This window comes from Mytilus californianus, unplaced genomic scaffold (genome assembly GCF_021869535.1).
Source record: "Mytilus californianus isolate M0D057914Y unplaced genomic scaffold, xbMytCali1.0.p SCAF_1, whole genome shotgun sequence".
In the NCBI taxonomy this organism is placed as follows: Eukaryota; Metazoa; Mollusca; class Bivalvia; order Mytilida; family Mytilidae; genus Mytilus; species Mytilus californianus.
The window spans coordinates 33,120,570-33,141,883 of NW_026262581.1; the positions used below are offsets into that span (position 1 = coordinate 33,120,570).

General features: G+C 31.5%; 2 protein-coding genes across 5 annotated transcripts in view; one reads left to right on the plus strand and one right to left on the minus strand.

The window, feature by feature from the left end:
- The window catches only part of LOC127718923 (caspase-3-like), a 51,074-nt gene extending 49,614 nt beyond the window's left edge, over window positions 1–1,460 (plus strand). For all 4 annotated transcript variants that reach the window (XM_052225024.1, XM_052225026.1, XM_052225027.1 and 1 more), the window contains one exon: window positions 814–1,460. In XM_052225024.1, the coding sequence (XP_052080984.1) occupies window positions 814–942 (129 nt within the window). In that variant the 3' untranslated portion in view covers window positions 943–1,460. The remainder of the gene's footprint in view (window positions 1–813) is intronic.
- Window positions 1,461–6,237: 4,777 nt separating this feature from the next.
- LOC127718965 (universal stress protein YxiE-like) overlaps window positions 6,238–21,314 on the minus strand; it is a 45,882-nt gene continuing 30,805 nt past the window's right edge. The window contains exons 2-4 of the mRNA XM_052225039.1: window positions 12,520–12,615; window positions 8,277–8,383; window positions 6,238–6,571 (exon numbers count right to left, since the gene is read on the minus strand). Of these exons, the coding sequence (XP_052080999.1) occupies window positions 6,365–6,571; window positions 8,277–8,383; window positions 12,520–12,615 (410 nt within the window). The 3' untranslated portion in view covers window positions 6,238–6,364. The remainder of the gene's footprint in view (window positions 6,572–8,276; window positions 8,384–12,519; window positions 12,616–21,314) is intronic.

Genomic DNA, 21,314 nt, shown 5'->3' on the forward strand with positions numbered 1-21,314 from the left:
CACATCTCTTAAACGGTACATGTGAACAATCATTAAAATCTATCTTTAGCTTGATTTAGGTAGTAGGAAATGTTGGACGCTATCTGCATCACTTCGAGGCGAAGGTATGAAAAGATGTACAAACAATCCTCATCTTAACACACGTGTGATGAAGAAAATCAAATTTTGCACTTGCAAAGTAGACTGATACATTTCAATTAGACTAGTTACTGGTCTATACGACGTCTTTTATCAGTTACTTCCATATGGTATGGTTTGCCTAGTTGTCAAACATATTGGTTATAATTGATAATCTCTCAAACATATGATTATTAGAATTTTACTCTTTCCGACAGAATTGACATCAGAAGGTTTCCGATACCCAGTTTAGTTCCCCCTTTTTAGAAACACGTGACATGCGCACAAAAACCCGAATCGTATGGTGACATGAGTCACTTGAACTTATTTGGTTTTGGGATTATCGTTCTTGTGGAATATATATGCAACAGTTTATATCAAAATTTAAGTGCCCTTCGAATATAGCAATCCGTTAAATTTCAAATACTATGAACAAAGTATAGGCAACATAATATCCCTTATTTAGTTTGTAAAGAAATATGTGATACATAATATAACATTTTATAACAGATGCAAATCATTGAGTGTTTATGATGGAGTCAACACAATTGCTGCAACCATATTATATTCACTCAATTATTTGCCTCATAAATTAAATTCATGATATAAGTAGTATAACCAAATGTTCCGGAATTTTTTATGTCAATTTATTGATATCCATATTTTTGGACTAAATGACGTTTATTTTTGTTAAAGGTAAACAGATTAGTTGGAAAAGGATCTACACTAAAGAAGGAAATGACTGTTGCTGAGGTGAAATCCAATCTCAGAAAAAAGTTCTTCTTTTTCCCAGGAATACATAGCAAAATTCCAACACTGTTTTAATAGTTATGATTGACATGAATAACTTGCTTAATCGTGAGAAAAATAAGAGTTATACTATAATTATGTCAATCGTTTCTTTTTATCATTTATTAATATAGATGTGAATTACTCTTAATAATTATTAGTAGTAGTAGTGTTACTGTATAATAAGATATTTTTTCCTATTTTGAATATATAAATTAAAGGTAGATTCACTGTATACCGCCATCTTTGATGGTGACATAGCAGTACACAATCAGTCTAGTTCTTTTACATGTTTAATTAAAACCGCAAGTTTTGAGACAGATTGGCAATTCATTTGTAAGACTTTATTTAAAAATAGAAAAATAAGTGATTTATTACATTATTCATACTGTTCTTACAAATACCAAATATTTATTTGAGTTCGATTAATATTTTCAACTAGCCGTTTAAGGGGAGATAACTCTTATAGTAAACATTTGTATAAAGGATATTCAACGTTAATGAAATTTTCATATGTTTACTTGTAGCAAGAAAACAAGTTCGGTGATACCATTCTTTCATATTATTTTCTTAGAGAATTTTTATAAAACCTATCTTCGCATGTTTTATTTCAGAATTTTATCACATAGATTTCTTTCCATTCCCAAAAAATGATTTTTTTCATGAATAATATATACAAAATTGGGAAGTTTTGCAACACTAGTATCTTGAAAAATCGCACGGTGGCCTATACATTTTATTATATTTTGTAAAATAAAAAGTAAAATAACAAAAATTCTGAACTCCAAGGAAAATTCAAAACGGAAAGTCTCTTATCAAATGGCAAAATCAAAAGCCTAAACACATCAAACAAATGGAAAACAACTGTCATATTCCTGACTTGATACAGGCATTTTCTTAAGTAGAAAATGGTGGATTAAACCTGGTTTTGTAGCTAGCTAAACCTCTCACTTGTATGACAGTCGCATAAAATTCCATTATAATGACAACAACGTGTGAACAAAACAAACGGACAGAATAGGTAAAATGTCAAAAATAGGGGTATAGCAGTTAACATTGTAATCACTTTAAAAACAAACAAATATGTCAACAAAGACAAACAGAATGGCATATAGACAAAGCACATAAGCAAAAATGAAAGACGAGAATACAAAAAAGATCATAGCACAATAACTCAATGGCGGGATGTATAAGTAGCGAGCCACACCAAAAGGATATTACCAAAAATGAACTTACAGTAAAGGTTAATAATTTAAAATTAAGATGATAAACAACGTCAGTACCTAGAAACTATACTTCAAGATCATCATGTATTATTTGTGAAGTGGATACGGAATAGTCATCAACAAGATCTTGGTATCTTCCGATGAACTTTTTTAGAAAAAGGACGAGACGTTCTTTGACATAACTCTGGTTCATCAACTTTCTGCTCAGACACTGGAGACGTTTTATAAAGTCTGAGTAGCAGCTGCAAGCTATTGAATACCGAATGAGTTGGGAAATGTATATCCCATATGCAGTTGGTATATTGCTACTAAGGTGGGGAAATTGATAATTTCAAAATTAAAATCGTCTCGTTTGTCATAGATTCTGGTACTTAGATGACCGCTTATGTCAAATTCGAGGTAAAAGTCTAAAATGAGGCGGAGGAAGCCGTGTCTGTTGTAATTTCTAGTTCTGGAGGATATATTAACGGAACCCAAAAAGTTTGGATTGTTAATGGAAAGAACATCATCAATATATCTGATGGTGAAATTAAATGATCTGGCTTCTTTGATCTTCTTGTTTTTGACAAGTGTCTGAAGGACCTTCGACTCATATGAAAATAAGAAGAGGTCGGCAAAGGGAGGCGCACAGTTCGTCCCCATAGGAATGCCGACAATTTGTTGAAAAAGTCTACATCCAAATTCAACAAATATGTTGTCAATAAGATACTCCAGCATACTGATCACTTGTTCCTCTGTGTAGCATGTTTTACCTTTTTGTTCATTATTAACCAAATATGCCGTATGGTATCCCAAAGTAATGAATTTATAGCGTATGCTACCATTTTTTATATTGAAAAGCATTGAGTAGACAATTTTTCAATTTCACATGGGGAATGGTGGTATACAGGATTGAAAAATCAAAAGTTTTGGTAGAGTTGATTTAAGAGAAAGATCGAGATTTAAAATTATCCAGAAGTTCTTTATAGTTTTTAAGAATCCACATATGGTTAATACCACTACGCGAGTAAACAGTTTTACAGTATTTCTGAAGACCCTCTTTCACTGCGGACAGATTTTTTGTCAATCTAATGGACAATTTCTTTGTAGAACATGCAGATGAGCCGGCAATGTACCGTTGTTTGTACGGAATTTTGTGAAGCTTAGGTATCCAATACAAACAAGGTAAGTCCTCACATTTGCTGTTCAAGATAATGTTCATTGTCTTGAAGGACTTATGATTCGCCAAAATCTCATCCTTGTCAAATGATATGTTTTTGTATGTGGGATTACCTGAATTTATTCCTAATTCATTTAAGACACTCGTAGTAGTACGATCTACATACAGAGACAATATTATTTGAAGCTTTGTGGCTTTAAAAGCATGGTAAAATCATTTTTGCAAAGTATATAAGGAAATATATAGTGATGATTCATCTTAAATGATAAAGTTAATGCTTTCAGATGTAGATTATGGAGTCAAATAGTACATTAAGTAATGTATATTAGTATCTTAAAGTAAAGTTGAAGACAAGATTTTTTGTTAAATAATACAATGAACAGGGTTTTTTTTTAGATAGATTGTTGTTTATGACAAAGAATGTTTTGTTATAAGGATAGGCATTGAAAAATTAAAAAAAGTTTCATTAGAGTTTTCCTCCACCTTGTGTTCTGTTTACTAAATTCTTATGCGATAATGAAAATATCACTTCATAACTTTGGTGCGTCTGAAGTGTTTTTATGAATTAACCTTTGTTAAACAAAAAAATCGAAGATTGCAATTCCCTCAAGCAGATTTCATGTTAAATTAATATTGCGTTTCTTTACAGACATGCATTCTGATGTCAGGTCCCCATAAAATTTGTAGTTCATCTCGTTCCTTATGTTTGGTTGCTTAAGTTTAAGTGTTAGCTTACCCGATGATAATGAAGGTAAAAATAGGCAACGAACACAGCAAATACCGCATGTTTTACTTTTTATTGAAAAGTGGATCGATTCTAACTGTAAGTCCCATGTCGTATCATTCGACCAATAATCAATGTTTCGATGTTTGCATTGCTCAATACGTGTAGCTTAAAGGAAAGGTCTTATATATGACATGAACAAAAACATATCAACACATTAGAAAAGGGGAAAAAAATAAAGCAGACAACATTCGATCTTCAATAATAGAATGACTAGTCTAAGGTAGAATAATGTGTGTTTTTTAAAATTCTTCATCTCCCTAATGTTTTTTTTTTTCTTTTTAGTCCTGTGAAAATCGAAATAATAGCAGTATTTTTAATTGGTAATTATCACACCCGTTTCAACAATGAAAGGACTGTATAAGTACAATGGTAACCTAGAACGACATCAAGAGGTTAAAGTCTTGCCGGATATTCAATATAACTTTTATAAAATAATTTTTTTTAGATGAGGACACTTATAAATCCTGAAACGTGCATTATTTGTAAAGAATACACAAGAGGTTAACCAATTGTGAGTTTAGTTTAAAACATATTTCGAGAACCAATGTTTCGCTATTTCAACAAAACGAACAAATACATGTACATAAACCAGCGTCGTTCAAAATACAAAAGTTAAGTTGTGACCTAATGTACATGTATACCAATTATTTGTTGAAGTACAATGTTAGAACATTGCCGTGTTGACGCTGCGAAAAAGCTAACTCAGGTAGGCCTTATAATCTTTTTTTAATCATACTAAATCACAACAACAAAAAAACAAAAAACAACTATCCAAGTATTAAAAAATGGTGTTTAAAATGTTATATGGTTTTCTAATGTTGATGAGTAACTGTATGTACTTTGGTATCACCAAGCACAATATCTCTTACAAAAATCTGAACAAATGGTGACTCTTTTGGTCATAAAGCTTTTCATGTGTTTCGATAATCAACCATCAATCGCTTACAAATATTTGGCTTTGAGAGTTCCTGGTAAAGGTAAATACAGAAAAGCGCTCCTTTGAGCATTCCAAATAAAGATAAATCCAGAAAGCACATCGGACGCACAAAGTTTACTAAGTGTTATTTTCATTTTTAATTCCTATACTTTCAGCTAGACATATTATTTCTTTCAATCAAAAGTTGATCGGATTGAAATCTTTTATGGTGTCTTTGTCTATTCATCTTTTGTCTTTCGCATACTCTTTTAGCAAAACAAAAACGTAGAGTTGTCTATCTGTACAAACTATATAGGTTAACCTTTCGATCCAGGTTTTGAACATATGATTCAGATATAAGATTTGACTTACTTGGATTTTGACACACACATGAAGAAGATTAATGAAAGCGCTAGTAGAAGTGTATTTAAAAAGGAAAGACATACACGTACACTGAACGCATATTAGTTTAATGGTACAACACTATTGAAAAACAAAATATAACAAAATGATGACAAATGTTTTATCTAGCTTATAACGGCTTCTTAATGACACAACTATAGTGACATCAGGGTTCAAAACTGAAATCACACCGTATGTTTTCTCGTTCTTTATTTTTTCTTCGATGGCCTTTTTATGAGTTACTTTACCATGTTTATTGTATGGCTTGCTAATTGATAAAGACCGAACGGTGACCCATAAGTGCTTACATCCACGTCCTTCGGTTTCTGGTCAAAAGTTGTCTCATTGACAATCATTCATAAAATCATTCATGTAAGGACGCCAGCATGAGTTGGTTGACGACGGATAATTTCCAATTGTCGTAACCTAAATCCCATCCTTTTTTCCTCGAATTTGACCTACCGAATTAGACGTATCACATGGTTTGTACTTACATGAGCAATACGACGACTGTCACATTTGGAGCAGGATCTGCCCATCCTTCCGGAATTCCTGATATCACTCCTGGTATTTGGTTGGGTTCGTGTTGCCTAGTCTTTAGTTTTCTATGTTGTGCTTTGTATACTGGTTTTTTTTTTTTTTTTGCCATGGTATTGTCAGTTTAATTTCGACTTATTCAGTGTGAATATTCTTTTGGTGTCTTTTGCCTCTCAATTATTTGATTACAAAACTGTTATAGTTTATCATACCATTATCCTTGCATACAGTTGTGGAATAAATATTGTAGCTTAACACTGGATCTAGTGTGTAACGGATCGGCATTCCAATATGAACGTAACAATGAAATGTATATGCTTTACTTGCTTTACATGAAATCTATAAAACTTCCAAACTCTTAATACATGATAGGAAGATTGAAAATGTTTTATTCTTTATCAAATAAAGTAAAGGTTAATTGTATTTGGTTTCTATTTCTTTTCTTTGAATCTGCAAACGAGTACAGGGACAGTAGAATGGTGAACTAGATAATCACTGACACTCCCTAATAATGTTCTTCGTATTTTACCAAGACCTCTTGTTCCAGTAACGATCAGAGAAGCATCTTCTTCTTTAGCAACACGGATGATTCCTTCTCCAGGTTTTGGGGCTTGTGCACTCTTCACAACTCCATTAAGCTGAAATATTGATGGGAAACTGCATTTCTATGTTGTCTTAAATTATATACTTTGATATGTAATTTTGACATTTAGAATTGACCTATTATATAGATGGAGGTTTCTATTATATTTAGATCCTTTTGGTTCTGATACTCTGAACAGATTTTAATTTATCTCCCTCGTGTAATTTTTGTTGTCGAGCGTATGTATATTTTAAGAGTAAATGACACATACACAGACATTTATTTACTTTCTTTGGACAGTTATCGTATGTGATGTCTTTCATTGAAAGGAGACTATCAGGTCAGAAGCAAGTGCTGTTGTGTCGTCCTATTGTCATCATTTAAATAACACGGTTTGACTGTTGTTTATATATATGATTTCGTAATATTAATAGATCTAACATGCAGGTTGTCTTTCGGGCAAATTTGGGTTGACACGGTTTTAGATATTATGAATAGATTTACCAAATGTCCCTGCTATTACACGTAACAATGTGTGGTTTTCCAAATGTTAAGATTCTTTTAAACATTCTTTGAAAATATCACATGTATATAAAGGCCAACAAAATATTGATGCATAATAAAGAGCCCTTCCTTTGATGCTTTTCTTATTTGGGTTTACAAAGTCTATGCGCACAAAGTAATCGTTCGCAGTAATTCGTGTTACCCTACCCACACACATTATTCTGATTCAAAGCACAAAAATTCCAATATTTTGCTTCTAAAGCTGTAAATTCCATTCCAAAGGTCTTTGGTTTGACCCGGCCGTTTCTAATTTTAAAATATTTTATTTAACCCTGCCTATTACCAATTTGCGGACTCTGCATACGGGAACCATACATTTTTTAAGTTATCAATCCATAAAATATGGACTCAATTATGATTTCTTTCATACAGATCAGCCCGTTGTTGCAGTTTAACATGCGGTTCCATTGAACCAAGTCGATTCTGCTGTACGTTATCAATTGTAATATTTTTATTAACTCGATTTAACTTTGTTCACAAAGCAACTACCAAACAGTGATCGCAGAGGAAAAGAGACATATATTCCATCTAAGTGTGAGTTAGCCTTCTAGTAATGTAGATTTTTAAATTGGACATTGAACTCTCAACGGTATATTCATTGTGATTCCAATATGATTTCGGATAAAATCTTAACAATTAAAAAACGTGCCCTTAAAACAAAACAATCACTTTCCCCGATTCTGTTATATTGCATTGATAAACATCGTATCTATCGGCGCTTTTTGTATTTCTATTTAGAAACGCAAACAATGATCGATGAAAAAGATTCAAATGTGATGCAAAAGGCTTTTTGATTTCTGAATCAGCGCTGTATGTAAATTTCGAACTGCCGTCTGTTTGAAATAACTCATATTCCTTTTATCTAATTTGGAATTGAATGCTGTATTTTGAAATTTATGTGATAATGTATCTAACTAGTATATTGTCTTAAATTCTTTATTTTAGTGATCACATTTATATATCTTCAGATTGTAGCTTTTTGACAGCTTTACTGAAGATTTTTAATATGAATATGTTATCTATGATTTCTCCAGCGGCTTATAAGTTTTCTTTTCAGTCCAGAATTTTTTTTAATACATTATACATAATTATGATTATAGTAGGTTCGAAAAAAAAACATTTGCCCTACAAACAATTTAACAAAGCAAACAAAACATGTACATTTTACATATAGATTATTACTGAATCAGTTTTACCTTTAACCTCTTCAGCAATTCTCCAAATTCTTCCAACCGACTTTGGACCTTTTTAACCTCATGATCTAGGATTGTTTTGAACGCATCTACGTCACCAGGGTTAGGAGCTAGAAAATAAAATGGCATATAGTCTCATGAATAACAATATACTTATATTCATTAAAATGCAGAATTTTTTACATAAAAATAAATATACATGTATTCATGATTAAACTGACATTTTTAAACATCACAAAATAGTCCATTTAATTTGGAAATTGAGAGAATATAAAAAAGAGGTTTAAAATATTTTGTTAGGTCCTCAGTGTGAAATTCTAGTTGCTAAATATCCTTCACATGAAACAAATATGTGTTCAAAGGGTCAAAACGGTTGCCGAGAAACGTCATTCTGTATAACTATAATTACAAATATTTATCAATATACTATGCGACGGATGTCGTTTGCAAGGAAATGGTGATATTTTTAGTACACGCGGCATCACTCTATTTTGCGATGATTTTTCATGTTGTTGTTTGGATCAAGAAGGTTACTTTACACTTAATTCATTTTGAAAGTTATCCGGTGTTGTACAAATCTTGGAATAATCTATTTCTTACACTTAAGGTAGCTGGGGTGTCTAAATGTTCGACGATCGATTTTTCTTAAACTTCTGTAATAGACTTCTATGTCGATGTACTTTCAAGTTCAAATATACAAATTGGGGGTTACAGGCCTTGTTTTTTCGTTAAAAAATACATTGAAATTTACGAAATCATGGTTATTGTATATGGGTTACTGTTTATATGGGGAAATTTAATTTTTCCTTTTTGAGGAAACTTTAAACGATAGAATTGGTTAACATTCAATGAGATAATTGCTTTTCATAAATACTTCAGAAACATCAAATAAAAACAGGGGGTAACGCGACTTATTTTCCTGAAAAATAATAATAAAACAAATTGTTCTTTCAAATTCTGTATAACTATCTGCCCTTGCTGTAGTGGTCTTGGATGGCTTGTAACAGATAAAACAAATTTATCAATGGTAACATTAGTTATATGAGATGATAATTCTTATGTTTCACTTGATCTAGTATTACACAGTAAGAGTTTGATGTAACTTGCAAGACGATGTGTAGTATACAAATTGTACCAAAAGAATGTTTTTTAATCATATGTATGTACACTTTGTAAATTAATTTCCGTTATTGAAATGGGTTAAGTTTTGACTTGTACCCTTACCAGTTAACTCATTAAAGATAATAATTATGTTCCTGACATCACATGTCTCTACATTATTAGAAAACAACAATTTAGATACATCAGTATCAGTAAGTGAGAGAAAGATTTGGAAATGTACTCTAATAAACAACCGTCAATTTCAATTTATTTGGTAGAAAGGGTTGCATACTACTGGGAAATCAAAATGATTAATTATAACTTATAGGAAAAAATCAAGCATGGTCATTTTTAAAACAACAGCAAAGTTGTGTCGGCCGAATCAATATATCAGAAAGATTGTTGTGTCGATGAGCACCTACCTTTTTTTTAGTAAATCTAATATACTTATCGATGTATCTAAGAAAGCTCGTCAAAGAAGTTTGGAATATTTATTAAAGCAAATCCATGCACTCGATCAGCATCACCATGAAATTATGAGATTTGCCAATGAGACAACTATTCACTAAATACCAAAGGAAAAGGATGAGGATGCAACAATGTTAAGTCACAATGTGACTTTGAGCATATATATCATTTTCAGGAGTTATTACCGACAAATACCAGTCAAGGGCAGATTAAATTTCCTAAACCGCCAAGCAACTATCCATCCTGAACTTTATTTATCTGTTTAATTACACAGAATATCAATAGAATGTGTGTATTTAAGCTTAACATTTTAGCGGATATACATGTACCAAGACGATGGTAAAATATGAACACATTCTATCTTAAAAAGGAAAATGAATAAAAAATACATTCACCCAATAAATATCGAAGATCTTTATATATGTAAGATAATGATAATCCCTTTCTTCATATTTAAGTACGAGCGTTAGCGAGTACTCATCACGAAGAAAGGGATTATCATTCTTTTACAAACTTAGAATATTGTTAAGTGATCAAGGTTCAAATGATCTCTTGATTGGTTGTATTCAAGAATAATTTTCATTGTCAGTTCCATGTTTGTAATTAAAAAAATTAAGAATGGAAATGGGGAATGTGTCAGAGTGAAAACAGCACAAGGCCACCAATGGGTCTTCAACACAGCGGGAAAATCCTGCACCCGGAGGCAGGCTTCAGCTGGCCCCTAAACAAAAAAAATGTGTATTAGTTCAGAGAAAATGGACGTCACACTAAACTCCGAAACATATAAATGAACTAAAATTAAAAAAAACATACAAGACTAACAAAGGTCAGAGGCTCCTGACTTGGGACAAGACGCAAAAATGCGGCGGGGTTAAACAAGTTATGTGAGATCTCAACCCTCCACTATATCTCTAGCCAATGTAGAATAAACAAACGCACAGCAATACGCACAGTAAAACTCAGTTTAGAAAAAGTCCGAGTCCGATGTTAGAATAGGTAACAGAAGAATCTTAGCAAAATGACAATGATACATAAATTAACAAAGGACTACTAGCAGTTACTGACATGCCAGCTCCAGACCTCAATTAAACAGATTGAAAAATTATGTCTTCATCACATGAAAATCAAGCACAATCCCTCCCGTTAGGGATTAAGTATCATGCCATCATAAAATATACGAGAAGAACATAACCCGTAGCATACCAACAACGGGTTTTAAAATAAATATGTTTATTTCCGATGCAAAGACCCTACGAGTGAATCAATATTAATGCAAAAAAATGACATCTTTAATGACCTGACAACAGTATCGTAACTATATCCTTTCTGAATGAGTCTGTTTAAAGGTTTGGTTAGCTTTTGAGATGAATGACGACATTTTTGTGCTTTGTTTAGAATATTACCATAAAAGATTGGATGTGAAATACCTAAACGTTTAAGATGTCTGCACGTTGATTTATATTTACGAACGATGTCCTTGTACCGGTGATAAATTGTAGTAAATGTTTTGACAAGTTTGTGATATCGAAAATCCTGGTTTAATAATTCTTCAGTAATACAGAGATTTGTTTCGTTAAAATCAAATACGTTGTTACATAAACGATCAAATTGAACAAGTTGAGATACATAAAAACCATAAGATGGTGATAAGGGAATGTCACCATCTAAAAATGAATAATAAACAATAGGAAATGAAAAATTATATCTTTTATCGTACATTTTGGTATTAAACTTCCCGTTAACGATATAGATATTAAGATCCAGGAAAGGGCAGTGTTCATTGTTAGTATTAGCATGCATGACTTCCTTTTAGGCCTTTCATTTATGAATTAGTTTTAGTGATGTAAGGACTTTCTTATAATTTTGGAAAATGAAATAGCTTGTGTTTTAGACAGTAGATGACAAAACAGTACAATGAAATGATAAGAAATGTTTCCTGATTGTGAGTATGAATGTAAATCATGCAATATTTAAGCGAGGAATTATCTTTTTTTTTTATTTACAGTTCAAATCAATAAATTGAGTTGAGTTACAACTACATTTTGTTTTACAGCTAATATTTTAGTCCAGCCCTTTACATCAAATACTACCTCATTGTGTCAGGAAAATGTTCGAATACAATGCCTTTAATGTTTGAAATAAATTCAAAAGTTAAACAAAATTCTTTTTTTTTTAATTTTATCCGAATTTTGGAAATTACTATTTTCACCAAACCAGTAATCTGAGTTTTTGAAAGAATATAAGCTTAAGATTTAGGTTTTATTTAATTTTAAAACTTTTTTTTCTTTTTTTTTTTTTTTTTTGCATTGATTTGATATTGTTTATATTTCTTTTAACAATTTGAAGTTATTGATATTCTCATAATAATGTTGACGGTACCAATGTCATTGCACCAGTAAACTTCATCTTATTTTGATTTTTTTGTTTGTTTCAAAATTCAACTTTTAGTCAGTTTCAATCACAAATTCTTTCAAGCAGATAAATGTGCTTCAGGGTAGTTGTAACTCATTTATAGAAACTCTTTGTTTCGAACTGTAAGTAGACCTATACAATAGGATAATCCCTTACTAAGAATATGATTTTATTCATTCTTCACAATTAAGAAACACAAAATCCTACCATTTCATTGGTCGAGTGCACTTTGCTATATCCTAAATGTTAGGTGTAAAATACATACAATGATACCAGTCCGACGATGTAAGAACTTCGCTCATCTCTACACAATAAACCAATATCACGTGATCATCATGTCTGTGTACATGGCTTGCGTACCCTGTAAAAAGTAAAAAATGTCACACATTTACAATAAAACAAATTAAATATCATCAAATATGAATCAACAGAAAAAGCATTTTCGATTTGTTATCCCGTGTAATTCATCGGCAGTATATGAGCCGACGAAAAAAAAAATTCTCACTGATTTTAGATACATGCCTGGGTCTATTATTCATGATTATTAGCATTAATTCTAAAATGGTACAATAATAGAATAAAGACGGTAACTCATTTAATTATATAATGATCTTATTCATATTTAATTGAGGCAAAAACCATATGAAAACTTGGTCAAGAATGTCGATAAGGACTTTCATGTGATGTCATGGTGACATCACTAACGACATTACTGCACTGAAATTACCAGACTATACCATAAATCATAATAGTGAAAGGATTAAAAACTTTTTTTTTGCAATTTCAGGATCAATATGAGGGTTTAACAGATGTTATATATGATCTGCATCATTTAACTAAGCATTTCACTAATGGGTAATATTACCAAAATAAAGTGCACATATCGTTTATTTGACCGAAAAGACAATTATACCTGCATGCAGTATATATCAGTGGCCTCAACTAATCATATTATCATCATATTTATTCTACAGTATTAATACATTGTACGCTGTAAGACATATTTTGCACATCCGGTCATGCAATGCAAATGATATGGTGATTGTCGATTTGTTTTTTCTTTGTTGGTTTTTTTTAGTGGGATGGGGGGGGGGTCTTCTGTTTTGTGTCTTTGAGTTTTCTAATTGTTGTTTTGGTGGAGAAGTGTTGCACATAAAATCGACATAAATCAGTCGTTTTAGGTATCTCCACGATTTTTTGTGAACATACCAATTGAAAGTTAATCCAAAATCCGCCATTGAAATCATAAAAAACAAATAACCTTCAAAACTGAGTAAGTCACATATTCCAAAAATCAAAATAACGTATAAAATCAAGGCGACAGATTTTATAATCTCGCAAATCGACGAAGAAGAGACAAATCAAGGTAACAAAACAAAAACGGAGGGAATAGCAAACGACTTGTCATGTTCTGCTTTTAAAGTACAGTTTGATTTTAATACACTTATTTTGAAACACCATGTTCTCTAGACATGCTAGAGTGGAGGAATTTTGAGCTGATTGGTGCATTATGCTTTTAATACCTTATTTCCTTACCTTATTTAAACATAACGTAGATTTGTAATTGTTATAGCAAAAGATTTGCATGACTTATTCCGCTTATTTGCGGGGCTATGATAGTTAAATGCCATTAGATCTGATTAATTGGTAGAGTGGAGGAATCGATTAGTTGCTTTATGGCAATATAAGTCCGTCTGTCCGTCCTGCATAAGTTTTATGTCGTATGACAAGTTAAGATTGTCTTATCTGATTTTATTAATTTGTATGCACAGTAATATCTATAAAACAAAGATCCTTGTTAATTTTTGTATAAATTGAAAAAAAACGCAGGGAATGCAACTGTCATCTTCCTGACTTCGCACAGGCATTTTCCTAAGAAATTGGTGGATTAGACCTGGTCTTCTAGCTAGCAAAAGCGCCCAATTGCCTGACAGTTGTTTAATGTTTCGTGACAAATTGGATGAGCAACCAAAACCGACATAATTGGTAAACTTGGCCATATTTGGGACCCAGAAGCCAAAGCTGTGTAAACATGCATAGCAGACATACAATACAACTGAATTAAACATTCATATATACTTACAATTAAATCAAACAAAGACGCCAACACAAAAGGTTTTTGTGGTTGATAATACAGTCAGTATAATAAAGCAAAATTACATATACACTTTCCAGATAAAATACAAAAACCTGAAAGCTGGATGTACATATACCGAATCACGTCAAGACTCATACGTCCAAATGGAACACAATAATAAAGGTAAAACTGTAAAGTAGATAAAATCTCTACACAGAGTCAGCACCTAGAATCTATAACTCAAAACCATCCTGTACTATTTTCAAAGTAGAACCTGTATATTTATCTATTAGGTCTTGATATTTTCCAATAAACATTTTTAGAAAAAGGACAAAACATTCTTTCACAAAACCATGTCTTACTAATTTTTGCGCAGACACTGAAGATGAAATGTATATATACTCCATACGCGGATCAATTTGATAAATTGCTGTTAAGATAAGGACAATTTATAATATCAAAATTGAAATCATCTCGGATTTCATAGACTCTAGTATTGAGGTGACCGCTGTAGTCAAATTCAGGGTATATGTCTAAAAATGAGGCCGAGGAAGCTGCATATGTGGTGTCTGTAATCTCTAGTTCAGGACTATTAATGGGATCCAACCAGAAAAGTTTATATTCCTAAGGGAAAGAACATCTTCAATATACCTTTATGTAAAGTTAAATGATATAGCTTCTTTGGTCCAAGTTAAACCCTTACGAAAACAAAAACGTACACATTAAGATATTTCCAGGGGTAGACCGCCAGACCCCCTCTCGCTTCACTCATTCGTGGATACGTTTAGCATTATAAAAAAAAATTTACTTTTCGACAATTAACTAACGCTCCTTGAGGTCTTTTTATCCTGGATTTCTAGTTAGCCCTGTCTCTTAAATGAAAACAGGTCTATATGTATAATGTATATATACTACCAAAAAAATGAAAGTATTAATTTACGATCTTAGTATGTAATTACACTCTTCAACCAATTACATGTATATCAATTAGTCAAAATGTTGTTTTCAGATCATTCAGTTCAGTTTAAACATATTGTATTTGCTAATCCTTACCAAAATGGGTGAGACACAATTAAATCATACTTATGAAGTGTTCTCCATAAAGTCTGGTCATTCAGTCTGGTCACGCCTTGTCTTTCACGATCAAAATAATTCGTTGCCTGATCTTTCACAATCAATTTTGATTGAAAATAAACACAAATTTACTTTTTTCAAAAATATTATGAACTTTTTCAAGTAATAACATAGTTTTTTTTTTCACTGGAATATCTGACACACAAAAGATTAAATTTCAAATATATCATGATATATTGGAATGTGACCACGTGATTTTTTTCTTAATGATTCTCATAGGATTGTGTGTCGCCTTTTGTGTTTTCTTAAAAAGTACATCATGTTTTCTTTAACGTAGTGCACAAAATTATTAACGAAGATGAGTCATTTTGACAGACATATTTCTTTTTTTCTAATTTGTTCTACCTTTTGAAAATACAGCAGATTTTTCACAGATTTTGAAGTAGAATTACACTTTATTTAATTGCATTCACGATCCGATACCAGATCTTTCACGATTCTAATGCAATGCTTGGCCACCGTTAGTTATTCTTTTGCGATCATTTTTCTCGATATACCGAATGACACCCGTGCAATAACAGAACAACCAATATGCTTATCAGAAATGAGTTAACCAGCGTTGACCTTAATTAAATGTCTACTCTGTCTGCGGACAAAAGGATGTTATGCAATATTACAACCTATCATTTGCAGTAGATACATTTTGACGTATTGATTAATTAATCATACAGGAAAATGAATGATTGATAGAGGCAGATAAACAATTACTGATGACAGAGAACACGTTAGATAACACTGCTTTTTATATATCAAATTATAAATGACAAGTTATATCAATGGGTATAAATGCAGTGATTTAAATAAACGTATATTGGTATGAAAGACCTCGCGAGCTGTTAATAATAAATTATACATAGTATACAATTATTAAGCAAAAAAAATGCACATCCGGTGCTGTTACCGTTAATTTTATTACAGGGTCGGTACCTCTGCCGCTGGACATGGGGACCACCAGCTCAATATGGATATTGTGTTGGGGTTTTGTTTTCTTTATTTTTTAAATTTTATCATTTTGAATTAAGAAAAAGGTATATTCCATAAAGTTTTGATTTTTTGTTCGGGTTTGGCAATACTTTTAGTCTTTTTCGTTTGTTATGATAAGCCTGTAATCTTTGTTGAGCTTTATAATGTATGAGATTTTGGATGTTTAAATATTTTGACCTATAGCATCACTGAAGAGACTTATTGTAATGATTTGCGTTTAATCCTTTGTTACTGATAAAACTGGTTGAAATTGTACATTCCAGGAATTCGTATTCATATAAATAAACTATTATAGAAGAATCTGTATATTAATAATTTCTTGTACGTACTTTCAAATTCTATCTTCTTTTTACTGTCACTAAAATAAATCTTGTAATCAAAATCTCCCTTAAATATCAAGAAGTCTGGTACAAGAAGCGAATTTTGTTTCCTGTAAGAGATATAAGATGTCTCAAAAGTCTGGTTTTTATCCATCAGTTATCTGTATAAGTCGTTGGTAGACTGGAAAATTACCATAAATACATAGACACACGAACTTACACAGAGTCATTTTCATCCTAGGTTGATGGCAATTATTTCCAATTGATAGCTGAAGGACATCTTTAATCCGAATGAAGACCATTATCGAAGTTTTGCATTTAGAAAATAACAAAAGGCATAGCAATAGACCTGAAATCCGTTACCCTACCATTAATTTGCACACAGCGATGTGTTAGAATTCATACGGTAGCATTTTTATGATGTATCGCCGACGTTAAGAAATAAGATCTTAGTTCATACTTATAACAGTTCATAGCATAAGGTTAAATGACAATTAAAAACATTGTTTCCTATTGTCCACCTTTCCAAATTTATCTGTGAACGTAGAAATTTTCGCGGTTATTTTCACTTATATTGGTATCGGCCAAATCGAAAACAAAGTTGAAGGACATTCAAATCTGAAAATACCGATAGGTTGTGACTAATACGACTAAGGCAATCTTTGCCAGAATGCAGACAAACTTTAATGTTTTAATACCAAGTTTCATCGATACATTGTTTCTTATTAATAGACGCTCCGAATATACTCATGAAAAGGGTTGACAAAACTTGCTTGAAAGTATAAAAAGTTCTGTTAATTGATCTCGGTATACCCCTATAAATGAATCTGTATAAAATGAAAGATGCAATTATTTAGCAACAAGATTTTAAGTACAAATACTTTGAACAGTTCAGTGTTTACGTATTTGCAATTATACGTTTAGGTGAAAGTCTGTTAAAAAAAATTACCTGTTATTACCTAATTTTTTTTTTTTTGACGTCTTTACTATAAACACACCAAAATATTCCTTGTTACTTATCTCCGTGACGCCAGTGTTATGTTTTATTTCTATCGTAATGCATTTGATGTCGAAAAATAAACTTACATTAATCAATTTTGCGTTGAATTAAAACCCTACCTAAAGTGTATATCTCTCTTATTCGCAGATCAATAGCTGTTATTAATAGTCGAATCGTCTTTTCAACACTTTGATATTGATCTGTGTGTTCTTACTTAAGTTACAGTCCATTAACTTCATATTAATTATTTAACAATGGGTAGTAATTAAAGATTGATTAAAAACATTAAAAACATAGAATAACGTCTTTTGTTACTGATTTATTTTTTAAGACAAAAAGAAACCAAGGAGCAATAATCACATGAATTTAAAAGAAAACAGGAAATACAAGGCACAACGACAAAAAGACCATAATCTTTAAACCCCTTTTAAAATTCCAATGAATTAGCCTCATGAAGCCACCAAAAAATACTAGAAATGGTTTCTTATGCTACGTAAAGTGTCTCTAGCGACACATGTATCCTTTATAATTGTTCACTAACTTTACTAGATTAAGTGCAGTTTAACTGCTGTTAAGGTAAGTGCACACAATGCTGTCAATGAAACAATAGCGATTAGTAAATAAATAGAGAGAAAAAAATCATGGTGTTTGCAGTTAATCGTTTCAATCATATCTTTAAATTTGTTAAATAGTATTGTTTTTCCTGATGTATGTGCCTGAAATACAGATTTTTCACACCTTTCTCCCTTGGTTTTCGATGGATAGTTGTCGCATCAGCAATCATACCAAATATCTTTACTTTAAGAAATCACTTGTCAAGTATTTGTAAAAAAAATATATCTTATCTTTAAAAAAAAACTACATATCAGTACGTCGTTTAAATTAAGTCCTAAACCGTTATCTCGTCATATGACTCTTATATACGATCCACGAACTGTTTCCTAATTTGGTCCATAAAATCCGTATTAACACATGTATATAATTGTTCGGTTTAGTAGCTCAACATTAATAGACTAACTATATTCACCAAGACTTTTATATTGAAGATAATTAGAGAATAATAGTAATGGAAAATGTCGGATTCAATTTGCTATTCTGCACATTTACACTACAGCGAATGCTTGTTCAATGATTTAAGTTTAACATTTTAAAAACCATGCGATTTCGATTTTGCATCATTTCACTTATATATATTTTTTTTTTTTTGCATACCAACATCGGAAAAGATTAGTTAACAGTATAGAGAACCAAATAGACCTAGAACAACTTAATATATATTTACTTTATGCATTTCCGAAGATAACTTTAACTGTTTTTTTTTTTATATCAATAGAGATTATTGATTTTGAAACATGTGCGGAGGTAGACTTAAACAATTTTAATCCATTTTATTATTTGGTCAAATATTTGAAAAATGTCAATGGCAGTGTCGTCCTGATCATTAACGAATTACAAGAGAATAAAGACAGTACCCATGAAAATAAATTAAGGTAACATACTAAATAACTATGAGAAAAAATTACCTGAGTAAATTTTAATCAGCCAAAGCAGGGTATACCAACTTATAACATCAAGTGGAAGTAAAATGTTTATTGTATAAACAATATTATATGTACTGTTCTGTGCAACAAAACGTAGCAAGGATAGAATATAAACAAACGGGCTGAAATCCAGTTTAAATAAAACAAAAGAAATTAAACTGTTTTTCAGAGAAGGTAAAAACAGCAGAGTTGGTTTATTTTATTGTTTACACCTGTTTCTATGGTCCTTAAAAGATGAGTGTAGCTGCAGAATGTAGGATTTTTTGTATCTTTTATACGTATAAATACTCAAATGATAGTATTTAGCCTAGAAATATTTGCCAACTTTTAAATTAAGGAAAACAATCACATAACAGTCGATAATTTTTGAATATTGATATGCATAAGCATAAGTTTGAGCGATAAAAAAAACCCATCAAGATCAAAGATAAATATTTTTAAAGCGTTAATTTGCATCCTTGCCTCCGGCAAAGATATTTTGGCAAGAATATCATAAAATTGGGCAATAATCTTCTCAAAGAGAGAAATTCGAGTAAATCTTTTTACGTGCACGCGTGTTTTGTTCTGAAAGCGAATAAATCAAAAGTATCTGGTAAATCATATCGATTCAGATTCTAATATTTTTATATGTTTAAGCTTCATGTTGATATAACAACATTAAAAATTTACAGTACCAAACACAAAATATTTGGGTCAAGTGAAATACCTTTCTAATAAGTCATAACAACAGAGTAGGTCTGTTTGAACAAGGAATAAAAGCTTAGGACTACACTATAAATGTTAAAACTGGAGGTGTTCTTCTTACTTTTGTATATCTTTTTTTTAGGTTTCGTTCACTCATTTTGCATTTAAATTTATGCATATTAATTGATTTATTATGAAATGTACTGACATTAGAAAATTCGGAAGCAAAGTTCACTAATACCCATTAACTGTTAACTGTAACTGTTTAAAAAAAAACCTTGACGACAAACTATACTCATGTTACTTGTTGATCATCAAAATGCATAAGAAGAGAAAAAAATATACCTCTGAAATTTTAAGTTTGGCCTCCCACGCAATATCTAAATACATTTTTTTTCTTTTTTTTTTGCTTTTTAAAATTCCACCAGACAACCAACTAGACGTAAATTGTACGAGGACAAAAGCTTCAACGTACATCAAATAATACTCAATAGCTAGTAGATACTTTTTTCTTTTGAAATACATCTGTCATGTAAGGATCGTGTTGATGTCATGTGGATAATTTTATTGGTTTTTAATAGCCAAATTGACAGAGCGTCGTCCCTACCATGGCTTCCATTTACATGATTGAAAATATTAGGTAGCATAATGGTGAGATAATTTTGACGAAGTAGAAACCTGACTACAAAACAATCTTTGTAATCAGAAAACACAGGAAGAGAGATATCAAGTTTAAAGATCGATATTACCAGATAAATTTTAGAAGCAAACACAGCCCACTACATTATTACACTATTTTAAAACTTCTATGTATCACTCACGTTTATCAGTTACTTTACAGATTGGTTAAAGAAAAGATTGAGAGAGTTAGACACATAAATAAAACAGGAAAATACTCATGCTCTCCGATCACGTTAACCAGTTCCTGCGTCGTGCAACCTAATTAACTGCATTTACTGATGACATGATCGCAGAAAGAAGGTTGGGTGGGATCTTTGCTATGATAGAAGAAACATTTACGGTTAACATAGAAATTATTTAACCGTAACCCAAATAAATACCTACGATTTAATAGTTTATTTGAAAGAATCCAAGCCACCTTCTATCAAGAAATTACTGATAAGACAAGGAATCCTTGGAATATCGTATCAGCTGGTAGGTATGTACTATATTTGCTGATGATCCTTGAATTATGAAACATAAAAATACAAGCTTAGAAAGATATGCAGAGGCAGGTCCAGGTGAAGGCGTAATTGGCGTACGCCACCCCCTCCCCCCCCCCCCCCCCCTTAAAAAAACAAACTATCGTAATCTGCTAAT